Source organism: Amblyraja radiata, chromosome 30 (assembly GCF_010909765.2).
Source record: "Amblyraja radiata isolate CabotCenter1 chromosome 30, sAmbRad1.1.pri, whole genome shotgun sequence".
Lineage (NCBI taxonomy): Eukaryota > Metazoa > Chordata > Chondrichthyes > Rajiformes > Rajidae > Amblyraja > Amblyraja radiata.
In genome coordinates this window covers 18,009,574-18,023,026 of record NC_045985.1, presented here as the reverse complement: position 1 = coordinate 18,023,026, position 13,453 = coordinate 18,009,574, and the positions used below count along the sequence as shown (strand labels likewise).

The 13,453-nt window shown below is 45.0% G+C and overlaps 1 protein-coding gene across 1 annotated transcript; it reads right to left on the bottom strand.

Annotated features, from left to right (window-relative positions):
* Window positions 1–246: 246 nt before the first annotated feature.
* Window positions 247–11,923, bottom strand: LOC116990163 (E3 ubiquitin-protein ligase TRIM69-like). The gene is made up of 5 exons (XM_033047704.1): window positions 11,520–11,923; window positions 5,621–5,818; window positions 3,437–3,459; window positions 3,220–3,332; window positions 247–961 (listed from the first exon to the last, which is right to left on the bottom strand). The coding sequence occupies exons 1-5, from the start codon at window positions 11,868–11,870 to the stop codon at window positions 408–410; spliced, it is 1,239 nt and encodes a 412-aa protein (XP_032903595.1). The 5' UTR covers window positions 11,871–11,923; the 3' UTR covers window positions 247–407.
* Between the last annotated feature and the right edge of the window lie 1,530 nt (window positions 11,924–13,453).

Here is a 13,453-nt window from a genome sequence, read left to right as displayed (position 1 = left end):
CTGGACTCCCCCCAACATCGGGAACATGTTTCCTGCCTCTAGCGTGTCCAAACCCTTAATAATACATGACAGTAAAACTTTTGATACTCTTAATGCCCCTGTCCCACTTAGGAAACCTGAACGGAGACCTCTGGAAACTTTGTGCCCCACCCAAGGTTTCCGTGCGGTTCCCTGAGGTTGCAGGTGTTTGCCGGAGGTTGCAGGTAGTGGAAGCAGGTAGGGAGACTGACAAAAACCTCCGGGAACCGCACGGAAACCTTGGGTGGGCCCAAAGTCTCCAGAGGTTTCCGTTCAGGTTTCCTAAGTGCGACAGGGGCATAACTCTCAAACTCTGAGCAGACTATTATTTCATGATTCATCCTTGTAACATTATTTCGCATAACCGATTAGACAGATCAGTTTTACTATCATGGCTGAGGGAGTCTCATCCAATTATTTGTCGAGAGGCCAGGTCCAAAGAAAGGCAAGACTGGGCCAGACATTCGCCCACGGTGCGTGTACAAATGAGACATGGTATCAGCATTATAAAATGACACCTGCCCTTCCTCGTGGTCCAGATAAACGCCAACCTTTGTTGGATTGACTTGGAGCTCAAGATGCTCCATGTGTGTCGAACTTCTGTCTGTCTGCACAAAAAAATCAAAGAATGCTTGGATCCAGTTGCTTCTATGAGGGCTTATCACCCAGTAGCCATTTTGTAAGGTCATGTCTGCCAGGTCCTGCCTGCCTACCGATTCTCTCATGATCCCCACCGTCCACTTTGCCCCCTGGTCCACCTCCACCTCCCAATAATGTTTCCCGCATGTAATCCTTTTTTCTCCGAGCACACACAGACGGTTTCCAAATCGTTTTGCGCTCTTCGGCAACAGCTGTTCTCCATATCTAAGGCAAACCGTGGTCAAGTTTGAAATAATGAGCCTGGGATGGGCTGAATTCGGATCTAGGGTAAATGGCGAGAGTACTGTAAGGCAGAAAGAAAATCTCATGTCAATATCACTGAGGGGAGCCAGTCTAAACAGCAGCATTTGGAATTCATTTATATAGCTACATGGACCATAGGTGCCATTCAGCCCTTCGAGCCAGCACCGCCATTCAGTGTGATCATTGCTGATTATCTACAATCAGCACCCCGTTCCTGCCTTCTCCCCATATCCCTTAAGTCTGCAAGTCCTAAGAGCTCTATCTAACGCTCTATTTAATACATCCAGTGAATTGGCGTCCATTGCCTTTAGCAACATAGAAAGTAGGTGCTGGAGTAGGCCATTCGGCTCTTCGAGCCAGCACTGCCATTCAATATGATCATCCAGAATCTGTACCCCGTTCCTGCTTTCTCCCCATATCCCTTGATTCCGTTAGCCCTAAGAGCTATATCCAACTCTCTCTTGAAACAATCCAGTGAATTGGCCTCCACTGCCTTCTGTGGCAGAGAATTCCACAGATTCACAACTCTCTGGGTGAAAATTGATATGTAAACCTTCAGATATTAAATCTTACTAGATTATCTTCAAGGTCTGAAATAATTAATCTGCACAAAGTTCTGAATGTTATATTTCATATGGTTGTATACAAGAATAGATGCAGTACAAGCAAGCTTTTCAATGTGCCTCTACCTCTCGGTACTTATGACAAAAACTCAACTTGTTCTATTCGACTTGACCTATATGATACAAGCACGACTAGTCTTTAATCAAATATAGTTCCTCAATTTGATTTGAGGAGGTATAGTCTGAGTTTGAGTTTAGTTAATTGTCACGTGTATCGAGGTACAGTGAAAAGCATTTGTTCTTGGTTCTTGGTTTCTTGGTCCTCCAAAATATTCCAAATGGAATTTAAACTGGAGGTGGTGAAGGGAGGGCTTAAGCCAGAAAGGGTTATTGGGAAGAAAGAGCTACTTTAAATTTAGTTGCATCTGGTTGGGTAACTATAGTTGGGTGGAGATTATTCCATGCTTTAATTGTGTGTGCGGGAGAATAACAAATTGCTGTACACATATGTCTTTGTAGCTGGGATCACAAATTGGATCGAATGCCCTCGTCTGCTCCTAATTGGTTTGGGTTTGGTGTAGGTCTTGTAGTCTATGTCGAACTGACCATTTAACATTTTGTAAAAACAGGTCAAACGGTGAGCTTCACGTGTGTCTTGGAAAGGGTTCCACCTCAGAGTATTCAGAAGTTTGGTGACACTCGCTTCTCTCTCATAGGTGTTAGTAACAAATCGACCAGTCAGCGGAAAGACTATGCATGCTTACAATCGAGCCGTCCACAGTGTACAGACACAGTATAAAGGGCAAAACCATTTAGTGCAAGATAAAGCCAGTAAAATCCGATCAAAGGTAGTCCGAGGGTCTCCAAGGATGTAGATAGTATCTCTGGACTGCTCTCTGGTTATGGTAGGATGGTTCAGTTGCCTGATAACAGCTGGGGGGAAAAACTGTCCCTGAATCTGGAGGTGTGTGTTTTCACACTTCTATAGCATTTACCCGATGGGAGAGGGGAGAAGAGGGGGTGAGACTGGTCCTTGATTATGTTGCTGGCCTTGCCGAGGCAGCGTGAGGTGTAAATGGAGTCAATGGAAGGGAGGTTGCTTTGTGTGATGGTCTGGGCTGCGTCCACAATACCCTTTTTGCCGATCCAATGTTCCTGCAACTGGGTCTTAGAAAAGAGTAAACCACCTTTTCCATCTGACTGCTGATGTACAGTCTTTTTCCAGAGTAGGGGAATCAAGAACTAGAGGGCATGGGTTTAAGGTGAGAGGGGTAGTTGTTTGTTGAGTGAAAACGAGAAGCTGTGCGACTTGGGTGGGGGGAGGGATGGATAGAGAGGTTAGAGAACTTGAAGTTAGAGAAATCAATATTAAGAAGGGTTTCGGCCCGAAACGTTACCTATTTCCTTCGCTCCATAGATGCTGTTGCACCCGCTGAGTTTCTCCAGCAGTTTTGTGTACCTATTAAGAAGTCAATGTAAGGTGCCCAAGCAAAATATGAGATTCTGTTCACCCATTTTGTATTTAGCCTCACTCTGACAATGGAGGAGACCTGGGACAGAAAGGTCTGTGTGGGAATGGGAAGGATTCCCATTCTCGATTGTAATCATTGTATTGTATTGTCTTTCCGCTAACTGGATAGATTTCCACTGTACACGTGACAATACACTAAACCGATCTGAACTCAAATGTTAACACCAGTGCCTAGTAGTGCATCCGGCCAACACTGCTGCCTACCTGGGTTCACCGATTTCCTCATCTGCTTCCACACCATGTGCTGAACAGGTCCACCGAATTCATCGACCAGTATGTTACTGAAGATTCTTTCTTGCCTGGTTTCCTTGCTGTTTCTTCAGAAAGAGCAGTAAATCCTGTAAATGGATATCTGGACATCCCCCACTATCCCCCACTATGTATCACAAAAGTAGTCAAGGAACAAAACACAAGTACTTACATAGATGGAGGTAACATTATCACCTAAAATAAAATATATAAGATATGAATTTGATGTTTCAATCGGAAATTTTCAGTTCCATTTATATTTCATTTGTAGTTTGTTCATGCAGGGTGGAAACAAGTCCTTCGGTCCTCCGAGTCCGTGCCGACCAGCGATATCCACACACTAACACTAGTCGATATACGCTGGGGACAACTTACAAAGCCAATTAGCCTACACACCTGTAGATCTGTGGAGTGTTGGAGGAAACCGGAGCACCCGGAGAAAACCCACGCAAACCTGGAGAACGTGCAAACTCTGTACAGACAGCACCCTTAGTCAGGATCGACCCCGAGTCTCTGGTGCTGTGAGGCAGCAACTCTACCGCTGCACAACCGATGTGTGATATTTCATCACCCATAACACCACTCTAGGAGAGAGTTCAACATTTTACTTGTGTGATGTGTTGAATGGGTTGAATCTGACGGATATAGAAATGGCAGGATCTCTTCAATATTCATCTGAAATATAATGTCTGAGGCAGTACTGTGAGAAAATGTGGGCCCCATATTTGAGGAAGGATGTACTGGCTGTGGAGAGGGTCCAGAGGAGGTTTACGAGAATGATCCCAGGAATGAGTGGGTTAGCATATGATGAGCGCTTGACGGCACTGGGCCTGTACTCGCTGGGGTTTAGAAGGTTGAGGGGTGACCCTCATTGAAACTTACAGGATAATGAAAGGTATAGATAGAGTGGATGTGGAGTGGATGTTTCCACTGGTGGGAGAGTCTAAGTCCAGAGCTCATAGCCTCAGAATTAAAGGGCGCTCTTTTACCAAGGGGTTGAGGAGGAATTTCTTTAGTCAGAGGGCGGTGAATCTGTGGAACTCATTGCCACAGAAGGCTGTGGAGGCCATGCCAGTAGATATTTTTAAGGCAGAGATAGATAGATTCTTGATTGCAATGGGTGTCAAGGGTTATGGGGAGAAGGCAGGAGAATGGGATTAGTAGGCAAAGATCAGCCATGATTGAATGGCAGAGTAGACTCGATGGGCCGAATGGCCTAATTCTGCTCCTATAACTTGTGATCATGTAAACTTGTGACATTCTTGCTCTTTTTAGAATAATGGATTAAATGGGATAAAGGATAGCAAGAAGCCATGATACAATTCCAACTATTTTCTGTCCCTTCTACTGAGGAGTAGATCCGGCAGCAATGTTCATTTTGTTGTGGGGTGGCGGGCACGGTGGGGTGGCGGGCACGGTGGCGTAACGGTAGAGTTGCTGCCTCACGGCGCCAGAGACCCGGGTTCAATCCTGACTCCGGGTGCTGACTGCACGGAGTTTTGTACGTTCTCCTCGTGACCTGCATGGGTTTTCTCCGGGTGCCCCAGTTTCCTCCCACACTCCAAAGACGAACAAGTTTGCAGGTTAATTTGCTTTGGTGAAATCAAGAAATTGCAAATTGTCCCTAGTGTGTGTAGGATGGTGTAGAAACATAGAAAATAGTTGCAGGAGGAGGCCATTCGGCCCTTCCAGCCAGCACCGCCATTCATTGTGATCATGGCTGACCGTCCCCTATCAATAACCCATGCCTGCCTTCTCCCCATATCCCTTGACTCCACTAGCCCCTAGAGCTCTATCTAACTCTCTTAAATTCATCCAGTGATTTGACGTCCAGTGCCCTCTGTGGCAGGGAATTCCATAAATTCACAACTCTCTGGGTGAAAAAGTTTTTTCTCACCTCGGTCTTAAATGACCTCCCCTTTATTCTAAGACTGTGGCCCCTGGTCCTGGACTCGCCCAACATTGAGAACATTTTTCCTGCATCTAGCTTGTCCAGTCCTTTTATAATTTTATATGTTTCTTTAAGAACCACCCCCTCATCCTTCTAAACTCCAGTGAATACAAGCCTAGTCTTTTCAATCTTTCCTCATATGACAGTCCCGCCATCCCAGGGATCTATCTGGTGAACCTACGCTGCACTGCCTCAATCACATGGATGTCCTTCCTCAAATTAGGGGATCGCTGGTCGGCGCGGACTCGGTGGACCGAAGGGCCTGTTTCCATTCTGTATTTCTGAACTCTGCTAAAGTGAGCGGATGATCGTTGGTTGGCTCAGACTCAACTAACTCAGTGGGCCGAAGGGCCTGTAACCGCGGCGTATCTCTGAACAAAACGAAACAATAAATTGAACACATACCTTCAATAAATTCCAGATCACTTGCAGCACAGTGCGATCATTATTATTGGCAAGCCTGCTGTTGGATGTCAACCAGTCCAGTAGTTCTTTCCCTCTCTTGTTGAGTCTTTGTTTCATTTCATATTCTTCCTTGTTAAGGATCTGGTGCAGCTCAGCGAACTCCCACTCAAACTGTTGTGTGAGCTCATAGACCTTTCTCTGCAAGCATGGTAGCACATTTAGAATGGGAAATGCAAAGAACACGATCGTGAGGGTGATCACAAGGAACACGAGGGTGCCTAAGATCGGATGCGTCGCTGAGAAAAAGGGGGTCCCGGCATGGGGGGCTGCTAGGGACAAAGGGGGACCATTGGTGACTAAATCATAAGGTCATAAGTGAAATTAGCCCATTTGTCTATCCCCATCAAGTCTACTACGCCATTCAATCATGGCTGATCTATCTCTCCCTCCTAACCCCATTCTCCTGCCTTCTCCCCTGACACCCGTACTAATCAAGAATCTATCTATTACTGCCTTAAAAATATCCATTGATGGTCTCCACAGCCTTCTGTGGCAATGAATTCCACAGATTCATTACCCTGTGATGAAAGAAATTCCTCCTCGTCTCCTTCATAAAGGAACGTCCTTTAATTGTGAGGCTGTGCCCTCTGGTCCTAGACTCTCCCACTAATGGAATGTTTTGTAACTTTGTCAGCACCCTTCTGTGGCGACTCTGCATACCTTGTGTGCAAAACAAAGAATCTCATTGTGACTTGTCCCATGTGATAATAAAGTATTAAGTATCATTCATTCAGTAGCTGGAGGACTACATTTTACATTCAGTACATCCTTGTGGAAATTAATTGAATGGAGCATATCGATATAACAAGTTAATATGTGTGTTGCAAAGCTGCCATTTATTCATTATTATCGCACTATATCTTTACTACATTATATCTCCACCATGGTTTAAAAAAAATCAAGTCTTTAAGTAGCGTTGTTACAAAACCTACCATCAGCGGCGCTGCAGATCTGCCACTGCCTGTGCGTGTGATTCCGGAGGCTTTGGGGGGGGGGGGGGGGGGGGGGGCAGGATGAAAATGCAGGTTTGTATTGTTTGTCGGAGAGGGATTTTCTCGGGCTGCTAGCTGATGAAGAAAAATCGCACCCGCTTCCCTTCCCAGTTTAAAAAAAAAAAATTTCTGGACCATTGCGTCGCTGGATTGAACTTAAACAAGACTAAAAACGCCTTCAACGTCTTCAGCATCACGGATCGCAATATCAGGACAAAACAAAAAGTATGTCGTTTATTTAACATATTATCTTGCTTTTTGGTGTGGCTTCATTTTAATCTTATGATGCGAAAAATGTTCTTTAGGCCCCCATACAAATCGGCCATGTCTTACCTGCCGATATGGGCTTAAAATTTATGGCAAAGGCAACATCCACACATTCCAGAATCGATCACATTCCAGAAACATCCACTCTCAAGATAATCAAATTCATTATTTTTTTGCACAATCATGTCATAAGAAAATATAAATCATCTATATTTTGTGTTATTGTCTACCCATGATCAATATTTTCATACTAAATATCTCGAGTACAGTTTTAGTCAGATGTATAAAAAATAATGATTTTGATTATCTTGAGAGTGGGTGTTTCTGGATTAATTTATGGGAATTAAACATTAAATTCCTTCCATTTGGCATATAAATTCATGACAAAGTGAGATTTAAAAATCATGTTATATTGTGAATTCTTGTGTGAATGGGACCAGTTTGTTATATTATTTGGATACTTAGGCTATTTTTTAAAAAAACAGCCTTTTCTTAAGAAATTGATAGATGTTTAGATCTAGTAATTGAATTTAGGTGAAATTAGATTGATTAGATGAATTTAATTGATTTGATGAAACTGATGAATATTAATTTTTGTTGGATATTTACTATTTGTTTTAGCGTTTAACTTTATAATTTCTACCTTTTTCCCTAAAACTACAAATAATAACTTGTTTCTGTTAATGCTGTTCAGTGTTTTTTTTTCTCTTTACATTTTAAACAGATGTCTCGAAGAGGAAATGCAAAATTGTCAATCCAAATGCCCAGCAAAAGAGACTGTTTTAGACAGCATTCGCTGAGATTATCTGAATTTGGACTACTCCAAATGTGATGATCTACAGGACATTCTTAATGGGAAAGCAGTGGGCAGAAAGACATGTCATGCGTGGTTTGAAGAGCAAAATCTTGTCATTTACAATGCCAAAATCGATAAATTGAGGAAAAACAAGGTGTACAGAGTTGCTTATTGGTTACAATCTGAGGAGTATGATGATGCTACTGATCATGATATGCCAATGTACCAGCTAGCAACTGATCTTCTCCATAAAGACTTGGTCTTTTGCTAGAAATTGTAATTTCTTTACCTATCTTACGGACTTACAGCATATAATACAATAATATTAAAGTTCTGATCTTGAGAATATCACCTTTTTTAATTTTCAAGGCAGTCTGGGTGTTTATTACTATTAGAAACATTGAAACAGAAAATAGGTGCAGGAGTAGGCCATTCGGCCCTTCGAGCCTGCACCGCCATTCAATATGATCATGGCCGATCATCCAACTCAGTATCCTGTACCTGCCATCTCTCCATACCCCCGATCCCTTTAGCCACAAGGGCTACATCTAACTCCCTCTTAAATATAGCCAATGAACTGTGGCCTCAACCACCTTCTGTGGCAGAGAATTCCACAGATTCACCACTCTCTGTGTGAAAAATGTTTTTCTCATCTCGGTCCTAAAAGACTTCCCCCTTATCCTTAAACTGTGACCCCTTGTTCTGGACTTCCCCAACATCGGGAACAATCTTCCTGCATCTAGCCTGTCCAAACCCTTAAGAATTTTGTAAGTTTCTATAAGATCCCCACTCAATCTCCTAAATTCTAGCGAGTACAAGCCGAGTCTATCCAGTCTTTCTTCATATGAAAGTCCTGACATCCCAGGAATCAGTCTGGTGAACCTTCTCTGTACTCCCTCTATCTCTGTCACAACGGTCAATTTTGTAATTAGCTACAATTGGGTAATTAACTAATTATATGCTTTAATTTCAGGTCATCCAAGTAAGATGTTTCATATTTGTTTCAGAATGCTTCAATCTATAATAACTGAAAATTTCATTCGGTTCTCTTAATATTTAAGAAAGTTATGGCCTTTTGACTGTCCTCGATCACAGCTTTTGTGTTAAGTCAATGGAAAAGCATTAGGGAACAAGATGCTAATTTCCGAGTATGAAAATGACCTTAACTTTTTTTAATACTGAAGATATGAAAGCGAATTAGGTGTCAAATTAAACACCTTTTTATGCTTTATCTGATGGGATAAATTGCAGACTTGATTTTTTAAATCTCAAAATGTTGTACATTCCTACTTTAGGGTGGCACGGTGGCACAGCGGTAGAGTTGCCGCCTCACAGCGCCAGAGACCCGGGTTCCATTCCGACTACGGGTGCTGTCTGTACGGAGTTTGTACGTTCACCCCGTGACCTGCGTGGGTTTTCTCCGACACCTTTGGTTTCTCTCCATACAAGTCAATTGGCATTTGGTATAAATGTAAATTGTCCCTAGCATGTGTAGGATAATGTTAGTGTGCGGGAATCACTGCTTAGCGTAGAGGTGCGGAAGGGCCTGCTTCTGCGCTATATCCCTAAACTAAACCACTTTCAGTCTAATTTTAGTCTGAAGAATGGTCTTGACTTTTCTGTTGTTAGTCCCACTGAGTTGCTTCAGCTTTTTGTATCTATCTTCGGTATAATAATAATAATAATAATAATACATTTTATTTATGGGCGCCTTTCAAGAGTCTCAAGGACACCTTACAAAAATTTAGCAGGTAGAGGAAAAACATGTAAGGGGAATGAAATAAATAGTAGAGACATGACTAGTACACAAAGTAAAGACAGAATTCAATACAAAACACAATAATAAGGCAATTAATGCACAGATGAAAAGGGAGGGGGACGTGGGGCTAAGGATAGGCAGAGGTGAAGAGATGGGGCTTGAGGCAGGACTGGAAGATGGTGAGGGACACGGAATTGCGGATCAGTTGGGGGAGGGAGTTCCAGAGCCTGGGAGCTGCCCTGGAGAAGGCTCTGTCCCCTAAACTGCGGAGGTTGGACTTGTGGATGGAGAGGAGACCGGCTGATGTGGATCTGAGGGACCGTGAGGGTTGGTAGGGGGAGAGGAGGTCAGTGAGATATGGGGGGGCCAGATGGTGGAGGGCTTTGTAGGTGAGGATCAGGATTTTGTAGGTGATCCGGTGGGAGATGGGAAGCCAGTGAAGTTGTTTGAGGACTGGAGTGATGTGATGCCAGGATTTGGTGTGGGTGATGAGTCGGGCGGCTGCGTTCTGGACCAGTTGGAGTCGGTTGATGTAGGTGGAGCTGATGCCAAGGAGAAGTGAGTTGCAATAGTCCAGTCGGGAAGAGATGAAGGCATGGATGAGTCTTTCAGCAGCGGGCGGTGTGAGAGAGGGTCTGAGTTTGGCGATGTTGCGGAGATGAAAGAAGGAGGTTTTAATGACATGGCGGATGTGAGGCTCAAGGGAGAGGGTATAAACCAGCATCTGCAGTTCCTTTCTAATATATAAATAAATTTTATAAATTAGTATAATGTCCTCCTTTCTATATGTAAACTAATTTTATACACTTCTATCAGGTCTCCCTCAGCTTCCCTCACTCCAGAGAAAATAATCTAAGTTTGGCTAGAGTAAAAGTGAGAGTAAAAGTGGACATGAGGACAAAGAACTTGGTTGGTTCACACACCCCCCCACCACCAAAGATCTTATAGCAGAGCTTTGATAGTATGTAGATCTTTGCCCACCACATTAGAGACAATTTACATTTATACCAACCAATTAGCCTACAAAAACCACAGTGAGAAGAACCCGTAAGCGGGGATCGAACCCGGGTCTCTGGCGCAGTTACCGCTGTAAGACAACACCTCTACCGCTGTGCCACGTTGCTGAACACGAAACAAAAACGAAACTTAAGTATATAGGCGTTTGGTGTAAACACAAAGAACTGCGATTGTCGGATTGCAAATCAAAAGGCACACCAACGACTTATATAACTGCAACATGACCTCCCAACAAAATACATAAAGTCCTGGAGTAACTCAGCGGCCCAGACAGCATCTCTGGAGAACAAGGATAGGTATTGTTACTATCCATGTTCTCCAGAGATGCTGTCAGAGCCGCTGAGTTACACCAGCAGTCAAAATGTAGAAACAAAATGCTGGAGTAACTCAGCTGGGACAGGCAACATCTTTGGAGAGAAGGAATGGGCGACGTTACGGGTCGAGATTGAGAGTCAAGGGAGAGGGAGATATGGAGCGGTCAGGTGTGAAAACAGATCAAAGGGCACGTTGATAAGGAAATGTAGATGATACATCTGAGTGGATGATTATTATACAAAAAGCGGTCACACTCTGTAGAACAGCAGATGCTGGTTGATGCACACAAGGGGACACAAAGTGCTGGAGTAACTCAGCGGATCAGACAGCGTCTCTGGAGAGAAGGAATGTGTGACATTTCGGGTCGAGAGCCTTCTTTGTACAGAATTAGGCTGAAGAAAGGTCCAGACCTGAAACATCACTTGTGGATAGACACGAAATGCTGGAGTAACTCAGCGGGACAGGCAGCATCTCTGGAGAGAAGGAATGGGTGACGTTTCAGGTCGAGACCCTTCTTCAGACATCACCTGTGGGACAGGCAGCATCTCTGGAGAACATGGATAGGTGACATTTCGGGTCGATAAGAGTGCCTGACCTGCTGAGTTACTCCAGCAACTTGAGACCTTTTGAGTTACTCCAGCACTTTGTGAGATGGACGCAGTTTAGCATTCGGGTAGCAAGGGGTGGATTAACCTTGAGATCTGGCGCTTCGGGGGAGAGGCGGCGACCGGCGCTGATCTGATCCCGACTGGAGATCCCAGTTCCACGCCAGACCTTTTTCCACTCTGTATCCCAGGCGCTTTCCTGGATGGATCTCACGTTCGCCACTATACTCGCCAGAAGTCTGTTAGGCTTCAATGTTCTATCCGGGAAGAAACATCGACACTCGGGACACGAACACTCCCCGTTCTTCCAAAAGGAGGAGATGCAGTCTTGGCAGAAGCTGTGACCGCAGTCCAGGAACACGGGGTCCCGGAAAAACTGCAGGCAAATGGAGCAGGAGATATCTTTGTTTAGGTTTAGGAGATTGTCCGTTGACGCCATTGTCGCCAGGCGAACCGATCGCCTCCTTAACTATTCTTGCTTTCGATTTCTTCAATTTGATGCAGGAGGCGGGTTCAGAATAATGTTCCCGCAGAGTGCACTTTCCCTCAAACCAAAGTACTGATTTACAATGCATTTACAACACTGATTTACAATGATCTAGAATTTAGAAAATTGAGGGGGCATCTTATAGAAACTTACAAAATTCTTAAGGGGTTGGACAGGCTAGATGCAGGAAGATTGTTCCCGATGTTGGGGAAGTCCAGAACAAGGGGTCACACAGTTTAAGGGTAAGGGGGAAATCTTTTAGGACTGAGATGAGGAAAACATTTTTCACACAGAGAGTGGTGAATCTGTGGAATTCTCTGCCACAGAAGGTAGTTGAGGCCAGTTCATTGGCTATATTTAAGAGGGAGTTAGATGTGGCCCTTGTGGCTAAAGGGATCAGGGGGTATGGAGAGAAGGCAGGTACAGGATACTGAGTTGGATGATCAGCCATGATCATATTGAATGGCGGCCCAGGCTCGAAGGGCCGAATGGCCTACTCCTGCACCTATTTTCTATGTTTCTATGTCTAATCTTTGGAAGTGGCCCAAGTGAGATGATGAGGCTGGGTTAGATGCAGGCCAACATTGTTACAGAATGATATAGCGTGGAAACAGGCCCTTCAGCCCAACTTGCCCACAGCGACCAACATGCCCAGTCCCAGCTGCCCGCGTTTGTCCCTTATCCCTCCAAACCTGTCCTATCCATGTACCGGTCTAAATGTTTCTTAAATGTTGGATAGTACCTGCCTCAATTAACTCCTCTGGCAGCTCGTTCCTTACATCCACCATGAAAAAGTTACCCCTCAGGTTCCTATTAAATCTTTGTTTAAGAAGGAACTGCAGATGCTGGAAAATCGAAGGTACACAAAAATGCTGGAGAAACTCAGTGGGTGCAGCAGCATCTGAAGGAAATAGGCTTCGCTCCATAGATGCTGCTGCACCCGCTGAGTTGCTCCTGCATTTTTGTGGATCTCCTATTAAATCTTCCCCCCTCACCATAAACCTATGTCCTCTGGTCCTCGACTAGTGTTGCCAACTGTCCCGTATTAGCCGGGACATCCCGTATATTGGGCTAAATTGGATTGTCCCGTACGGGACCGCCCTTGTCCCGTATTTGACCGCTACTACTCGGGTCGAGGGGATTGTCTGGTCGTCCGGCCCCGCCTCACCCGTCCCGACGTAGTGCAGCCCATGGAGTGCAGCAGCAGCAGCAGCAGCAGCAGCTCCTCGCCCGTGGCCCCGTCGGTCGGTCGGCAGCCCGGCCCAGCTGTCCGACCTTCGGACCTTCGCTTACCGCCGACACCACCACCACCCCTCCTTCTCGTGGCCGATCATCGGTTCATGAGTTGGACGGGGCGCCGGACTTTGCGCGCGGCCCCCGGGCCAAAACTCCTCACAGCTGGCCCGCCGGCTGGGCTTTGTGTGCAGTCCAGCACCCGGGCCAACTCATCATTCACCCAGCCATGGCCCAGTCGGTCAACCAATTGCCGTGGGGAATTTGTCCCTTATTTTGACCTTTTGTCCCTTATTTGGGAG